The following is a 16,734-nucleotide window of genomic DNA, read 5'->3' as shown; positions in this document are numbered from 1 at the left end:
TCGTGGTGAGCCAATGAATAGACTAAAAGAGAAAAACTCTGAACGATTTCGTTAATCTGATAAACTGTTTGGCTCTTAAATGGATTTTGGTTCACTATATAAATCGGGTGTTCTTTCAATTTTTGTGGAGTTTAGAATATCATTTCAACTTGATTCTGTTCACGATTTTAATATCGAATTTATATTTTTACCTTTGATTCTCTCTCGTTCTATTATTCTTCTCCTCTGTAAAACCAATTTACTCCGATGATTTCAGTGACCAAAATGAGCGTGATTCCTGATATTCATAATCATCTTCTCAAATTGATGAATGATACCGATGCTCTGCAACTTCAACGAGGAGAAATCAGTGCTCATTTCGAGAATATCAATTTTCTGAAACTTCGATTAGGTGAGATAAATCGAGGTTTACTCAGCCACAGGAACAGATTAACAACAAACTCTTGTTCAAGGTAAGTTTCATGTTCTATTCAATTCTTTTGAAACTCTTGAAATGATTTATTTACTGTTTCTTTTACTGTTTCAGATTGTACGATGAACATACGTTGATGAAACTACAGCAACAATGGGAAAATTTATGCAGTGATTTGAATGCACTCAATCGAGAATCACCCATAGAAACTCATAGAACCAAACAATTTATTGCCAATTTTCGTACTATGACTCTGAAGAAAATTACTCGAACTAAGAAAAAAGGAGCTGAATCAGTAGTAGATGAAAAATTTGCAATTCTTTTTCAATCAGTTATCAATCTTGCTTCTGGTGAACTCGTTTTCCATGTTAAGGTAAGCAAATGTCTTAAAATACTAATAGTTCCCTAATTAGTTTCCCTAATAGTTTTACTTTTTTCTATTATTTTCTTTAGACTTTGTCCTTACCTTTAGTCGTAATTGTTCACGATAATCAGAAAACTAACGCTTGGGCTACAGTTACATGGGAAAACGCATTTGCACCATCAGTAAGTTGCCTCGACCTCTCGTTGATATTTTGATTGTTATTCTTTCCACTTCTAACTCTATTTTCTGTCTCATCTCTTAGTCTCGAATCCCTTTCGTTGTACCCGACAAGGTTCAATGGGCCGCTGTTGGCCAAGTATTGAGTACAAAATTCAACGCCTCTGTTGGTTGTAACCTTAATCCAGAGGATTTAAGTTTCCTTGCTGCCAAAGCTTTCAGAGATTTCAATCTACAGGAATACAATTCAATTTATCTGAGTTGGGACATTTAAAAGGAAACTCTTCCTGATCGTAATTTCACTTTTTGGGAATGGTTTTATTCAATTCTTAAATTAACCAGAGAACATTTGAAAGATCTCTGGAGACCCGATAATCGACTCATCTATGGATTCATCAGTCGTAAACAAACAGAGGATGTTCTGATGGATAAACCGGATGGAACTTTTTACTTCGTTATAGTGAAACTGAACTTGGATGTATTACAATCGCTTATAAAGCAGAAACAAAAACTGGAGATCAGAATGTGTTTACATGATAAAACCATTCAGTCAAAGGATATACAGATTCGATCACTTGCTGATCGAATTCATGATTTAAAACACTTGAAAATATTTGTACCAGAGACCCAAAGATCAAGTCTTCGGCCGATTCTATGAGCCCATGAAAGATGTCGAACCAGACGCCGAAGGCTATATTCCACAAGCTCTTGTTACTCATATTCCAGAGTAAGTTATCACTTAGTTATCATTTTTCATTCTTCTAATCAAATCTTCGAGACTTAATTATAACATTGAACTAAAAGTAAAGGAAACTCTTCCTGATCGTAATTTCACTTTTTGGGAATGGTTTTATTCGCCTCTGTTGGTTGTAACCTTAATCCAGAGGTTTAAGTTTCCTTGCTGCAGCTTTCAGAGATTTCAATCTACAGGAATACAATTCAATTTATCTGAGTTGGGGACAATTTGCAAAGGAAACTCTTCCTGATCGTAATTTCACTTTTTGGGAATGGTTTTATTCAATTCTTAAATTAACCAGGGAACATTTGAAAGATCTCTGGAGACCCGATAATCGACTCATCTATGGATTCATCAGTCGTAAACAAACAGAGGATGTTCTGATGGATAAACCGGATGGAACTTTTTTGCTTCGTTATAGTGAAACTGAACTTGGATGTATTACAATCGCTTATAAAGCAGAAACAAAAACTGGAGATCAGAAATGTGTTTACATGATAAAACCATTCAGTCAAAAGGATATACAGATTCGATCACTTGCTGATCGAATTCATGATTTAAAACACTTGAAATATTTGTACCCAGAGATTCCCAAAGATCAAGTCTTCGGCCGATTCTATGAGCCCATGAAAGATGTCGAACCAGACGCCGAAGGCTATATTCCACAAGCTCTTGTTACTCATATTCCAGAGTAAGTTATCACTTAGTTATCATTTTTCATTCTTCTAATCAAATCTTCGAGACTTAATTATAACATTGAACTAAAAGTAAAGAGCTCAAGTGAATTTCAGTGACTTTCTTGCGCATTCATCGATTGAAATTGATTGATTTGCGTTATTTTTGAGCTCATCTCTTAGGAATACTAATTAATTGCTCTTATTATATTCTTTTTTCTTTGATTATTTTCTTTCAGTTGGGCCCCTGGAGGTGGAAATGATTCATATCCAAATACACCTCATTCCGTTATCAATACTCAATCACCTTCGATGAATGAAATTTACGGAGATACAAGTTCGGTTGGAAGTTTATCAAATGATTTTCGGTTGAAGTAAGTTCGACTCACAAGGAAATTAATTAAGTTCTATGCTCATTTTCCGATTAATTAAAAAGTAATTTTCTTCTTTTTTTCAGTTCACAATCAATGGAAATTTTTAAGGACGTTGATTTGTACAATCTAATGAACGATATTGATTTTAACATTGATGATTTTTCCCTGCAACCAGAAGCTTCAAACTTCAGTTTAATTGATTTAAATTGTATGTGATTAATTTTGATTCGCAAATTTTTCGCAATATTAACAATCAAACTTGAAAATCAAAAAAAAAATTTAATTTCTCTTTTCCATTTTTCCTTTTAATTTTTGTTGTTTTTTTCCTAAATCAATGTCACCATGATTAGTGGTTAATTAAATTGTTCATCATTATTTGATGATGATTACCAGTATATTGAATTTATTAATTGTCAGTAATTAGAAAACAAAGTTAACTAATCAAAACAAGGTGAACAAGAATCAGTTTAAAAAAGTTTCAACTCCAATTAATAATTTGAAGTTTTAATTTGATAACAACTTTAAGGAAGTTGAATTGAATTAAATTAAATTTAGTTGATTAATAAAGTGATCTAAATCCTTTCATAATTGCTAATCAATAGTCAGTAATTTAAGTGAAACAATTTACATTAGTATAAAAACTATTTGTTTGCTAATTGGCAAAGTTAATTGTTACAAGTTGATAAAAGTTTAATTATAATGTTGATTAATGTTAAATTGTTACCATGATCATTATTATCAATAACCCTGATCAGGAATTAAATTGTTATTTTGATTGTTTGTTTAGTTAACAACTAAAAGTTGAAAACTTTTCATTGATCACAATCAACTAATTGTAACCTTCATTGTTGTTGATTGATGATCACCAATTGTACCTCTTTGAGTGTTAAATTGTTTGATTTGTTTTCAAATCAAACAATTTAAACATTACAATCAATTGATTATAACATAGACACTTTAGTTTTAATATAATTATGGTTGATTATATAATCAAAGTACCGAAAAAGTTTCATCATTAGTTGAATTGATTGTTGACAATTTATCACAATTAAAGAAACAGGAACCAATCAATTCAATTATTTTGCTAAGTATTGATTTTTTTGTCTGTTTATTTGATTGAGTAAAAAATTAAATTTAATTGTCAACGAGAAAGAGAAAAAAACAAATCAAATTAATCAAAATTATTTACAATCTAATTGATATTATTACTTGATCGTCATGATGATTGTTATTGGTATTTATTTTTTCCTAACAATTAAGTGATACTAATCATTTATTAATTGCAGAATTAGGATTTAAACAAACATGATTAACGAAATGATTACAATTGATTGATATTTACCAATCTAATAATAAAGGAAGATTTGAAAATATGATGAAAAAAAATCTTTAAATGTACAATTACATTAATAAGGAATAGTTAATTGTTGACACAATCAATGATGATGACGATGATGATGATGGTAATGAATCAATTGTGAAATGATTTATCGGTTGTATTATCTTGATAAGAGCTGATTTGTCATTGAGAAAATCATGTAAACTTAATTATACGAATCACTTTGAGTTAATTGTTGATTACATTGACGATTAACCTTCTTTTGGTTGTTGTTTTTTGACGATTTCCTTGCCATTCATTTCATGGATTAACTTAATTGTGGATTAGCAGACCAACAATTTAGAAAACAATTCTCACGAAAATTGATGTAATCGCAGTGAAAGCCAATGAATGGATTAGTGAATTAGTGACAATTGCATCTTCTAATCCGCATCCTTTAACCATGATCCTGATCGCGGCTTTGATTATTTCGGGATACGGGAAAAAGTATTTGATTGACCTCATAAAGTAGGGTAGCCCTTCCTCAGGCCAAAGGATGCCGCAGGTAGCCAGTCCGACCATACAGTAAGCAACGGCCAACATAAATATGAACATTTGATCGAACTTGAGAACAGCGAAAAGAAATGAAACGGGAAGAGCGGCGATTATATTGAGAAAATAGAAGACCAAAAGTAAAGCGAATGAACCTTCACAAGGAGCTTAAGATATTCGAGCGCAATGTACCAAACAGGTGCCGAAGTTAGAACGGGAATCAATGTATTGGTTATCATGTGGCTTAAAAGGATGTGTGTTGGTCCAGCGCCGGCGGCATAGGTACGTTCAAGAACAGCGTCCTTACGATCACGAAGAAGAGAGTAAATTGAAAGTAGAAACCCAGTAACATGAGCGATGTAAAATATGGCCACAGGCATGAAAAATGTTCGAGATCCTGTTAGATCAGAGGGATCGGCAAGATCGTAAATTGGATCTCCTTGGGTGATTGGCCAAGTTGCCATCATTGGATTAAGTGAAAGATTGGCTAACATCAATGGTCCAGCGGTTCGTAAGCCTCGAGTAAGAGATTGTTCAATTATTTGGAAGACAATTTTCTCGAAAGCGTCACCAACATACCGAACTTGAGCATTTTCAATGAAATCACGATACTCTTGATCAACGGGTTCTCGAAAATGATATTTCAATGGAGCATATGAGGAATAGAATCGAGGAAAATGAAGAAACCCATGAATCGATTTAGATTCAACCGCAGCATAAGCCGATTCAAGATCGTTAAAAGGTATTATCTGAATTACCTCAGAATTTATATTATCCAAGACAATTTGACTCGCTCTTGGTGGATCTTCCTCATTGAATAGACCCACAGCCATGTGCTTAGGTGTAGTGCCGTAAATGGTTGCGTAAAGGTAAACCAGGTAAGCGATTATAAAGGAAGCACCGATGATGTACCAGCGCATTTTGGTGAATCGTAAGAAAACCCGAGAGAAAACAGCAGTAAATAAACTCCATTGGATAATTAAATTTGATTTAGTTAAGAAATTAGATGATGAAGGATCAGGGGAAGATGAATCTTCATTTTGTATAGCAAATTGTGCTGATTGTTGTTGGTGTTGTTGTTGATTTTGAAGATGATAATCTTGATGGTGGTAATGTGTTGTTGATGATGAGGATGGTGATGAAAGAGATGAGGTTGAAGATGATGAGGTGTGAGGAACACCCTGACCAGAAAGTGGCCTCTCTTGGCGGCAAAGGATGGCAAAAGTTTCCTCTAAAGTTGAAACACCATAACGAGCTAATATATCATCGGGTGATTCTTGAGCAAGAATTGAACCTTTTCTCATGAAACCAATTAAATTGGTTCTTCGAGCTTCCTCAATATAATGAGTTGTAATTATTACGGTGGTTAATTTGGTTGTGGTCATTTGGAAAATTATTTTCCACATATTTTCACGTACTAAAGGATCACAACCGACTGTAGGTTCATCTAGAATGATCAATTTAGGCTCATGGATAATTGAACAAATGAAGGAAACTCGACGTTTCTGTCCACCCGATAGTTTACCAATCAATCGGGTTGAGGGTGGAAGGCTAAGTGCTTTAAGTAAGGTTGTTAATCGAGCTTGAACACCCGATAAGGGGACACGGTAAAGTCTCGCATAGTAAGTGGCTGATTCGCCTATGGTAAAATCGCTGTCAAGTGAAATGTCCTGAGGCATGTAACCCAAATTTGGACCAGGAATACCTAATGATGAATCTCCCGGTGTCACACCAAACAATTTGATTGACCCTTTCACTGGTTTAAGGAATCCGGTTAAACATCGTAAGAAAGTGGTCTTACCACACCCTGAGGGGCCAATTAAACAATAAACACAACCTTGGGGAATATTGATCGATAAATTGTTAAGGGCAAGGAACAATTTCTCTCCTTTGGCATAACTTAACACTAATTTGTCCGTAATCACAGCGGATTTGGTTGACATCATTGATTTACAATCAGCTGGAGACATGATTAGTTAGATGATTAGATAAATTGTTTGATCAATTGATCACCAGTGGTTATTAGTATCGTTGAAACAGTTGATCACAAAATTAACCTAAAAAAGAAAAGTTTAAAAAAAACTAAGCTAAATAACAACAATTTACTAATTGAGTTGACACATAACATATAAAGTTAAATTTCAACTTCTATTGTGTTTCGTTTGTTTGGATCAACTTTTACATAGAAATGAGAAAATGACCAATGATAATTGGCATTGTCACTGTTTGATAATGTCCAATGATGTTGATTCGTTGATTAGGTTAAACTGTCCCCGTTAGTGGTCAAAGAAGAGGAAGCGAAGGTAAGAGAAATCGAAAAGGAGAGAGAGAGAAAGAGAGATGATAAAAGTATGATGATAGAAAAACAGGAAAAGTAAAAATCGTCGAGAATGTTAATGCAAACAAAAAAAGAAGACTCGAAATTAAGAAAATTTGATTGCAATCGAATAGTTAGTTGGAGAGTTGGGGTGATTAAAATGAATTTAATTTTAATCTGTCTACATGAAAGAGAGAGAGAGATGAAGGAGGGATGAAGAAGAGAAAATCGAGAGAGAAAAGGGAAATTTGGAGGGAGACGAAGGTGAAGAAAACTTGATGGCCTAAAAGTGGAAAATGAGGAAAGAAAAGTTTACATTCGTTCTTTCAGGTTAATGGTTTTAACTTAACCCGAAGGTTTAACTTCAATCTCTTATTCGCACTTTTTTTCGCCATTTTTTCGTTCACTTCTTTTTCTTCTTGTTCGTATAAAACCCGTTGCGACCACTTTCACTTTTCCTTTAAAAATCCGTCCAGTTTATATCGAATTGATTGTAACCACAAATTCTGTTAACTTTATCCTTCTTCTTCTTCTTGGTCGTTCCAATCAATTTCCAATCTCTTCTTCGTCATCATCGCTCGGTTTTTGTTCATTTCTTTTTCTATACTTGTTTCCGTTTCTTTTTTTTTCTTGATTTTCTTTTCGTTCCCTGTCAGTGATTAACTGTAATTAAAATACTATCAAAAGTATTATTAACATTATATCAGTAACAATTAGTTGATCAAGTAGGAAGATAATCAAGGCACGGAAAATTGATCAGGTTTACAATTTAGAAGTGGACAATATCAGTTAATCAAATTAATAATAATAAGTTAAACAAATTGGATATAAATTATTAGTTAACAGTTTTACAATTAGGTTTTGCTTTTTCATTGTTGAGTTGATTAAATTGTTATTCAACCTGTATTTCTGGTGGGTCACTTTGAGTCTTCAACGGTCAGTTTTGGTAGTGAGTGAATGTATATATTATATTATATAAGAAAATAAATGAATATAATATACACACATAAAAAAAAGGTTAATGATTAGAATTAACAAATCAGATGGATTTTTCTTTGTTGATTGTTGATTGTTGATTGTTGATATGATGAGTGTGTGGACACATCTGAGTTTTATCAACAATTTATCCAATTTTCAATGTTGAGATACAAGTAATAAACGTAGTATCATATTAATTAGTATTACTGTTGGTGGAAATCATTCAAAATTATGATTTAAATTATGATAAATTTAGATAATAATAATAATAATAATAATAATAATCGAACGATGGAGAGAGTTAATTTGGATGAGAAATCGACGGTAAATCAGGATAATTAGAGAGAAATTGTTCAACGGAAAGATGCCTTTGATATCTCCAAATTACTTGATAGCCTCGCCTTAATTGTCCGGTTGAATTTAAATATCGCCAGCATGAAATCCATGAAAAAAAGTTTGGCTCCAATTTAGATGCGGCTAATCTGTCGCAAGGTTTAACGGCCATTATCACAGAGATTAGTTTAAGGGGATATAACAAATATCGGGCAACGTTACGAGTTGTATTATTAAAAAAGAAACGGATATTTGACCGGGTCACACAGGGTTTAAAGAGAACCGAGAAAAGTGTTTGAGTGGCAGCAATACCAATCATTTCGGCGAGAACTCGAGGAATGAAACCAGAATAAAAACCTTTGATACCTTCATGTCGATAAATATCACGAACACCAGATAAAATGGACGAATAGACTATTTCTTTGCCAACATATTGGGCACACCTTCGAATGTATAATACTTCAAAAGGATATGAGAGAGAAAGTGAGATGACTCGAATACAGGAAGATTGAATAATATGCTTTGATAGATTTAACAGGAAATTGGTTAATTCAGTTGACGGTGAAACATTTCTTGTGAAAGAAATTTCTGACATATTGGAACTTAATGTTTCAACACTAGTACCCGCTTCACTTGAATCCATTAGATGTATTACAAATTCACCTGGATCATCATCTCCACCTCCTTCATCCATTAATTCATCATAAGCACCATCGTCTTCCAACTCATCATCAGCATCATCATCTTCATCTTCCCTTTCATCATCGACGTTTTCTTCACCGGCTCGAGGTAAATGAACATTCTCCATGAAATAAGTTCCAAATATTGCTGGTTCTTTCTATATATAGGAAAATAGAATAAAAAGAATCACTCTAACTATTAATAATCTCTTTGCAAATAATAAATCATACAATTTATTTTAATAATGGTTTACCTGATCTCCGAGAAATTTGTAAGGTGCAAGAAATTTACGGACACGACTTTGAATTATTCGGTTGATTACAATTAAAGGGAAACCAGTGTAAAGATGAAAAAATCCACATTCATTTGAAATATGACGAGCAATTGATATAATTGATGGAAAAGCCAACATAGGTTGACCCAAAGGTGTTCTAGTTAAATACAAAGGTAAAGGTTCAACACCAAGAACAACCAGAGTTTGAACATATTTGAAAGGTGGAAACACCAATAGACCCAAATATTTACCGAAATAATTAAACGTTTTCTCAGCATTTTGAGGTAATTGCAATTGATCATCCATTTAATTTCTAACTAAATCTATTGTCAATTTAATTGGAACAATAGAATTAAACAAAAACGTCACTTTAATCAAATTAAGAAACAATAACAACAAAAGAGTTGAGATTAAGAGGATCAATCATGTGTTAGAATTTTTTTCTCAACTTTTTAGGCGCATTATTCAAATTCTATTGAAAGAACAATTTAATTTCTTTTTTTTTTGTTGGTTAATTCGTTGATCAAATAATTAAACATTTGGTATGATTTTCAATAGAATCTTTAATCAGTTAATAATTGAAACAATTTACTAGCACGAATTGATTTTAACAAAGATATAAAAACACATTAGATTTTAGGATTTTTGTTACGTTAACACAAATTCAACAAAATAATTATAATCATTTGATTTTTAAACTAATTAAGCTAAAAATGATTACCTCTTATGTTTTAACACCAAAATTAATTAATTGTGGACACTTAATATTGACCAAAAGGTTAGGAATTAAATTGAAGAGCATTTTTATCTCCAGTCATTTGATTAAGTTGATTTGTCAAATTTTCCTCTGTCTTTTAAAGCGGTTGTTGGTTTTCTTGATTGAGATTGTAAATTGTTCATCTAAATTTGATTTGATTAACTTTACTTTTCTCTAAATAATCACACTTTATGGATGAAAAAAGAGAAGAGGAAAAATTAGAATAGTTAATTTACACCAAATGAGTAATTTTACAGCAGAAATTTGAAAGGCAATTGAATCCAAAACAATCGGGAAAAAAATGGATCAAATTAAATTGCCAGTAGATGATTAATCTTAGGAAACTTTGATTTAGTCTGTCGATCATTAAAATTATAGAAATACAATTTATCACCACAAAGTAATTATTAGTTGTTTATTATTAGTTATTCCTTGAAAGAGAGAAAGAGAGCGAGAGTGAGGCCGAAAATTTTCCAGGATTTGAGAGAGCTTAAGATATAAGAAGAGAACCAAAGTCAAGTCGAATGACAAAGTTTTTATTTGTACTTTTCAACAAACTGAAGATGGAAAACTTTGAGTCGATCCATCATTTTCTTCAATTCATTGAGCTGAGGCAAAATTGTTGTTCGAAAATGATAAGTACCAGGAATTTGACCAAAACCTGATCCTGGAACGATACAAATTCCCGTTGTCTCTAAAAGGTTCATGGCATAAAAGAAATCGGGTTCCATTCCTTTTTCTTTAGCTTCTTTGATCGCTTTTTCGGGCAAAATAATTTGTGGAAATGCGTACATAGCACCAGCAACTGGATTCGATTTCATACCAGGAATCGAGTTAAATGTATCAGCGGCTAATTTAGCACGAGCTTTTAATGATTCAAGGGTTGCAGTTTTTTCACTTATGAATAAATCATACGATGGATCACCAGGTTTAGGTGGGGAAACTACACAATCCATTGAGATTTGTCCGAGAATCGATGAACACAAACGAGCGGATAACATTTTAAGGAAAAGTGCTTTCACTTCGGGTTTGAGGTTAATAAATTCACAGTAACCACCTCGAAGTCCACATTCACCCATGTAACCTTTGGAAGAGGACATAAGGGAGGCAAGTTCGAGTTTAATTCCCATCTCGTTCATCACCTTTTTAAATGAATGGAAAGCAGCTCCTTCTTTATAAACATTGTGTTGATAAACCTCATCAGCAATAATCATCAATTTTTCCTGTTTAGCAAAATTAATTATCTCTTTGATATTTTCTTTGGACAAAACTGATCCAGTTGGATTACCAGGGTTAATAATTACGATTGCTTTTGGTTTACATGATGATCTATCAGCATCCAAGGCTCGTTTGAGTTCAGTAATATTTAATTGCCATTCGTTAGCTTCGTCTGTTGAGGAAAGAGATTAAATAAATTAGTCTATCAACTTTATGATAAAACGTTCATGGGGTAAAATGAACTTGATTTTCTTAACTCGACAAATAATAGTAATAACAGTTAAATGATAATGATCAATGAATGAAACGAAACGATCAAGGGAAATTACAACTGTAAACTTACCAAGATAATATTTAATTGGGTGCATTGCGTATTCAGCGAGTGTCGCTGTGTAAAGTGGGTATTGAGGGATGGGAATTAAAACACCTGAAGGTTTATCATCAGTTGAAGTGGAATTAATTAAAGTTAGAACAGCTCTAACTGCTTCAGAAGCACCGGTTGTTAAAACGATATCCTGCCAATCACTAGGGATACCATCACGTTCCGAAATATAATCAGCACAGTGTCGACGAATCAATTCAACACCAGCCGAATCTGAATAAGAACCAACCGAATGACCACCACAGTAAGATAACAATGATTTAGCTTTTTCTTTAACGTCACTTGGATATTTAGGATTATCAAGGAGACTTGTATCAGTACAACAAGCGATTACCTGGCGAAGGTAAGTTAAAGGATTTTGTCCAGTTGCATGACAATCGCCGATATTTGCTCGAATTACTTCTGAAAATGGTTTATCGGTTTGTCCATTTTTTAATTCCTTCTCAATGACACCAGCACGTATCACCAAAGGTCCACGAACTGCATACTCCATTTCTTTAACTCTTTGATTAATCGTCTCAAGGGTAAGAATGTGAGAATTAGATTCTGATTGATTTGACATTTTTCTTAATGCAATTGTACTTCGCTGAAAGGACAAATTGATTTGATTAACGGATAACGGGGAGTTTGAAGGATGGATAAATTGATGTGCAGAATATGAAGAGAAAAGTGTAGATTGTTGTTGATTATATCGATGAGATTGAAGAGAAGTGATTCCTTGGCAGTTTTGAATTCGAAACAAAAATTTACTGGGCCAAAATTTCTAATCACAGCTGATAATCCGTAAGAACTTGAGTAATGTGATGATAAAGCTTTACGGAGAGAAAGAAGAGACATAATTGATTAGAAACAAAAACAAATGAAACAAATGCAAAGAAGATTAATTATTAACAGAATTGAAGAGAATCAATTTATTGTTAATTTGTTGCCAAAGGACAATAAAAAAGACTCAAGGAGATTCAGACAATCATGTTGATAATCTAATGATGAGAATCAATGATTATCAAAGAGACAAAACATAAACACAAGATGAAGAGTCAACTTGAGTTGAATCTTCATTTTTCTCTCTCATCTCTTTCTTTTTTTTCCACAATCAATGGCTAATGGAATATGTAAGCGGGCAACTTGAAAAGGTTAAGGACAAACACACACAAACATATTGGAAGAGAATAGAATAATGTAGAGATCAATTTTTTTAGAATAGAATTTAGGTTAACCAGAAAGAGAATAGAAAAAAATTGTTCAAAATAGAAAAGAACATGTTAGCTTACCTTGTGTGTTCCAAGAGAAATGAAGAATTAAAATAGACTTTTACTCCAAGCAAAATGGCGAAATTGGTTAATTAAAAATTAAACTTAGATGTAAACGAGATGATAAATTGTGATAAGAGGAAGAGGAAAACAAAATGTCGTCAAGACGGTTGAACGATGAAGCCGGAAAATGATGTAACAGTTGATTGTTTAGATGGAGAAATTTGTTACCAATGAGAAAATAAATTTAAAAAAGAATAGTAATAATTAAGATGGCGGATTAAATTGTAAAGAGAATCTGGAATAGAAAGTGAGAAGAAGATTAAGAGATGATTAATCTAATTATTAATATTTTCCAACATTAGGAAAGAAGAAGAAAAAAATGATAACTGAAAGAGAGAATAAAGGAAAAGACAGAGACAAAGACAGAGAATTGAAAGACTGGAGAAAGATGGAGATGAAAAGAGTTGACAACAGGACAAGTGATTCGATGATTGGAACAGTTAATTGTGAGAAAATGATTAACTTACCTTTTCGCTTAAATGGTAACAATTTAAAGATGCAATTTGGTAACAATTGTAATGAGAATTGTTGATTGTTATTGTCACCGAAATAGAGGAAGAGGAGGAGAGAAAATGAGAGAGAACAAGAAAACCTTTTCTCTTGAAACCTCCAACAGAAACTGGATCAGAATCAGAATAAGGTTGTTGATAGAAATTAGAAAATGTCACAATTGTAGAAAAGAACAATTGATAAAAAAGAAAATTTTTCTTTCTTTCTGTTAAATTTTTCTAATTTCACTTGATTAACATGTTAATTGTTCGCTGTGTTAATCTAATCACCATCACTCATCTTCTTCAACAATTAACGAGATACAAATTCAATGTAATTTAAAACTCTCACTTTCTTGATAAAGTTAATTGTCCCTTGGTTGATCTTGATTGGTGTTGGATTAGTGGAAAATCAATTTGATTCAGTTTGATTGTTCTTGCAAATTGATTATATACTTGAATTGTTATCTAATACTTTTACGATCATCATCAGTTTTTCTTAATTGTAGTAGTTGGATTAATCATTTTATTGTATCAATTCAATGAATCAACTGTAATTTTATCAATTGATTCATCTTAATTTTCATGATTTACTTTTTTTCAGTGAAAACTAATTTAGCTTATTAATTATCATCGTCATAACTTTCGTCATCATAATTAACATTTATGATGTTTGCCAATTGAGAAGACAATTTAACCTTGATTAATGAACAAGTAGTAGTTATAATTATTAGTCTTTTCCACAATTTAAATTGTTTCAATTTGTAAGAAACATTAAATTGCTTTTTTGTTATTTGTTAGGATATTTAGGTAATTGATTAATATAATAAAACGGAAATTAATTGTCAACAATTACAACTTCATTTTAAACAATTAGGCAATTTGGTTGTCAATCGTATCCCTGATTGTTATATAACTAAAAGGTTACGATTTGATTGTATTATTTTGGCTTAATTGTTTCGCTAATTCATTTCAAATTTATCTCTTTTTAGTTTCATTCAATATATTAGGAGATTGAAACGGAAACAATTCCCATTAACGGTTAATTATGGTTCCTAATACTAATGTTGATTGTGTTAGTATTGGTGATCAAGGTAAATTGCCATCGGATATTGTTGAATTAAGTAAAGGTAAACCCGATTTTGATTGGGATTCATATTATGATCGGTCAATTGTCCTGCAGAAATTAAAGACTACCAACTCTTTTTGTGACATTATATTAATTTCCTCTGATGGTAAAGAGTTTCCAGTCCATTTTGCCGTCATGTCCGCTCTTAGTGGTAAATTAAGTGATTTGATTTACCAACAAATTAATGATCCAAACAATAAGTCAATTAATGATGATCCAAAACCTTCAACCAGTAAAGGTGAAACTGGTAATGATATTGGTGAATCTTGTTCGCAATGTAGTTCAATTAAACGGGTTCATTTGTCCGATATTCCTGGTTCCGTGTTAGCGGTTCTAGTTGATTGTGCTTATAAAGGAGCCTTTAGTATACCTTATAGTCGAGTTTGGTTAATTCTGGAAACTGCTGAGAAATTTGAGATGAATGAGATAATTGTCGCTTGTTGTAATTATTTGGTTAATCATTTGACTCGAGAAAATTGTATCTCTCTCCTCTATTTGGGTGTTAAACATAATCATCGACTTCGATCTGCTGCTTGGTCAATGATTAAACGGGAATTTGCTTGGTTAATTCCTTCATCGCCTAATTTTGCTTCATTAAAATTAGATCATCTTGAAAGTTTATTGGATGATGATGAGCTTGATATTGAATCGGAGGAACTAATTTGGGATGCAATTAAGCGTTGGATTAATGAACAACCTTCATCAAGTTCAGCTTCTTCCTCCCCTGGGTCACTTGTCAACAGATTAATTCGTTACCTTCGACATGGTCGAGTAACCCAATCATTTTTAACCAACAAATTGGCTAAAGATCCGTTAATTTTGACCGATATTTCCCTCAGTAAATTGGTCTCTGCGATGATTAAACAAAATCGTCATGAATTCGGTAAAAAACCATTAGATGGCCATGGTCTCCCTGTCGGTTTAACTCCTCGACACATTCGACCTCGAATCCCTGGATCAATTATCTTCGCTATCGGTGGCTGGCAAGAAGGTGTTCCAACAACCTTGATCGAAACATATGATCGAGTGACCAATAAATGGTTTGAATGTAAAATTGGTCAAAAAGTTCCAAGAGCTTATCATGGTATCGAAGTTATCTCTGGAATAATTTATCTTATCGGTGGAACCAATGGAAGTGAATCTTGAATACGGTTAATTGTTTCGATCCATTAACTGGTAAGTGGTTTCAACGGTCAAACATGTACGAGCAACGTTGCTATGTTTCAACCGCGGTTCTTGGTGGGTTTTTGTATGCAATGGGAGGTCATAATGGTTTACACCGAATACGTTCAGTTGAAAGATATGATCCGGTTCACAATCAATGGACTCAAATTGCTGAGATGAATTTAGCAAGATCAGATGGATGTGCTGCTATTCATGAAGGTAAAATTTACATTGCCGGAGGTTTAAATGATCAGGTGATTGAGAATTCAGTTGAAGTATATGATCCGGCCATCCAAAAGTGGACACTAATTCAACCGATGAGTTCACCAAGAACTAGTTTATCTTTGGTCTCTTACCAGGGCTCATTATATGCTCTTGGTGGTAATAATGGATTCGAAAGGTAAACCTTACAAGTTCTGAAAAGATTGAAAGAAAATTAGTTTAAATTATTAAAAAATTTCTTCTCGTTTTTAATTAGATTACCAACCGTGGAAAGATATGATTTTGACCTGAAGTGTTGGGTCGCTGCTCCAAACATGAGATCACAAAGAAGCACATTCTCGGCTTGTGTACTTGGTGACAATATTTATGCTGTCGGTGGTTACAATGGACAAACACCAATAAATAAAGTGGAAAAATTTGATTCGGTAACTGGTGAATGGGTTGGAATTAAGAATTTAAAATTTGACCGAAGTGGTTTGTCCATTTGTGTCCTTAAGGGTTTGACCAACGGTAAAAATTTCACTTTCCTTGGACAAGCAAATAAATTCTGGTTCCAAAGTAAACTTTAAACAGCCACATGTTAAATTAAAAGTTAATCAACAATCAAATCAGTCAATTTACATGATTAAAGAGAAATAAAAATTATTTTCTCTAAATTGTGACCAAAACAATTTTGGAATTAAATTAAATTCGATAAGTTGAATTTACTTTTCTCCTTACAATTATACCAACCTTACAATAAGAAAAACTCCCAAAACCTAAAATTTCAACAAATTTTCTCCTAAATATATTCAATACATAAGCTAATTAAATAATTAATAAACTCGATAATTAACTAATCATCACATTTGAATTAAATGAAAACAAAAAT

At 32.7% G+C, this 16,734-nt stretch overlaps 4 protein-coding genes and 1 pseudogene across 4 annotated transcripts; 2 read left to right on the top strand and 3 right to left on the bottom strand.

Moving 5' to 3' along the window:
* Positions 1 to 264: 264 nt before the first annotated feature.
* On the top strand, positions 265 to 3,146 carry LOC128393992 (signal transducer and activator of transcription 5B-like; annotated as a pseudogene).
* A 1,574-nt stretch (positions 3,147 to 4,720) lies between these two features.
* LOC128393989 (ABC transporter G family member 23-like) lies at positions 4,721 to 6,577 on the bottom strand. The gene is made up of 2 exons (XM_053354226.1): positions 5,794 to 6,577; positions 4,721 to 5,640 (listed from the first exon to the last, which is right to left on the bottom strand). The coding sequence occupies exons 1-2, from the start codon at positions 6,575 to 6,577 to the stop codon at positions 4,721 to 4,723; spliced, it is 1,704 nt and encodes a 567-aa protein (XP_053210201.1).
* A 1,409-nt stretch (positions 6,578 to 7,986) lies between these two features.
* On the bottom strand, positions 7,987 to 9,595 carry LOC128394260 (uncharacterized). The gene is made up of 2 exons (XM_053354564.1): positions 9,170 to 9,595; positions 7,987 to 9,073 (listed from the first exon to the last, which is right to left on the bottom strand). Exons 1-2 carry the CDS (start codon positions 9,494 to 9,496, stop codon positions 8,204 to 8,206), a joined length of 1,197 nt encoding a protein of 398 aa, XP_053210539.1. The 5' UTR covers positions 9,497 to 9,595; the 3' UTR covers positions 7,987 to 8,203.
* Positions 9,596 to 9,728: 133 nt separating this feature from the next.
* Positions 9,729 to 15,178, bottom strand: LOC128394259 (alanine aminotransferase 2-like). Its single transcript, XM_053354563.1, has 4 exons — positions 13,328 to 15,178; positions 12,819 to 13,095; positions 11,509 to 12,359; positions 9,729 to 11,337 (listed from the first exon to the last, which is right to left on the bottom strand). Exons 3-4 carry the CDS (start codon positions 12,107 to 12,109, stop codon positions 10,484 to 10,486), a joined length of 1,455 nt encoding a protein of 484 aa, XP_053210538.1. The 5' UTR covers positions 12,110 to 12,359; positions 12,819 to 13,095; positions 13,328 to 15,178; the 3' UTR covers positions 9,729 to 10,483.
* Positions 14,397 to 16,695, top strand: LOC128393988 (kelch-like protein 10). The gene is given in 3 exon segments (XM_053354225.1): positions 14,397 to 15,615; positions 15,618 to 16,041; positions 16,120 to 16,695. Coding segments are annotated over 3 exon segments (1,956 nt in total). The 3' UTR covers positions 16,433 to 16,695.
* The last annotated feature ends 39 nt before the right edge of the window (positions 16,696 to 16,734 follow it).

This window comes from Panonychus citri, unplaced genomic scaffold (assembly GCF_014898815.1).
Source record: "Panonychus citri isolate SS breed McGregor unplaced genomic scaffold, ASM1489881v1 Contig00139, whole genome shotgun sequence".
Taxonomy (NCBI): domain Eukaryota; kingdom Metazoa; phylum Arthropoda; class Arachnida; order Trombidiformes; family Tetranychidae; genus Panonychus; species Panonychus citri.
The sequence above is the reverse complement of the archived record's forward strand: the minus strand, read 5'-3'. Positions and strand labels throughout refer to the sequence as shown.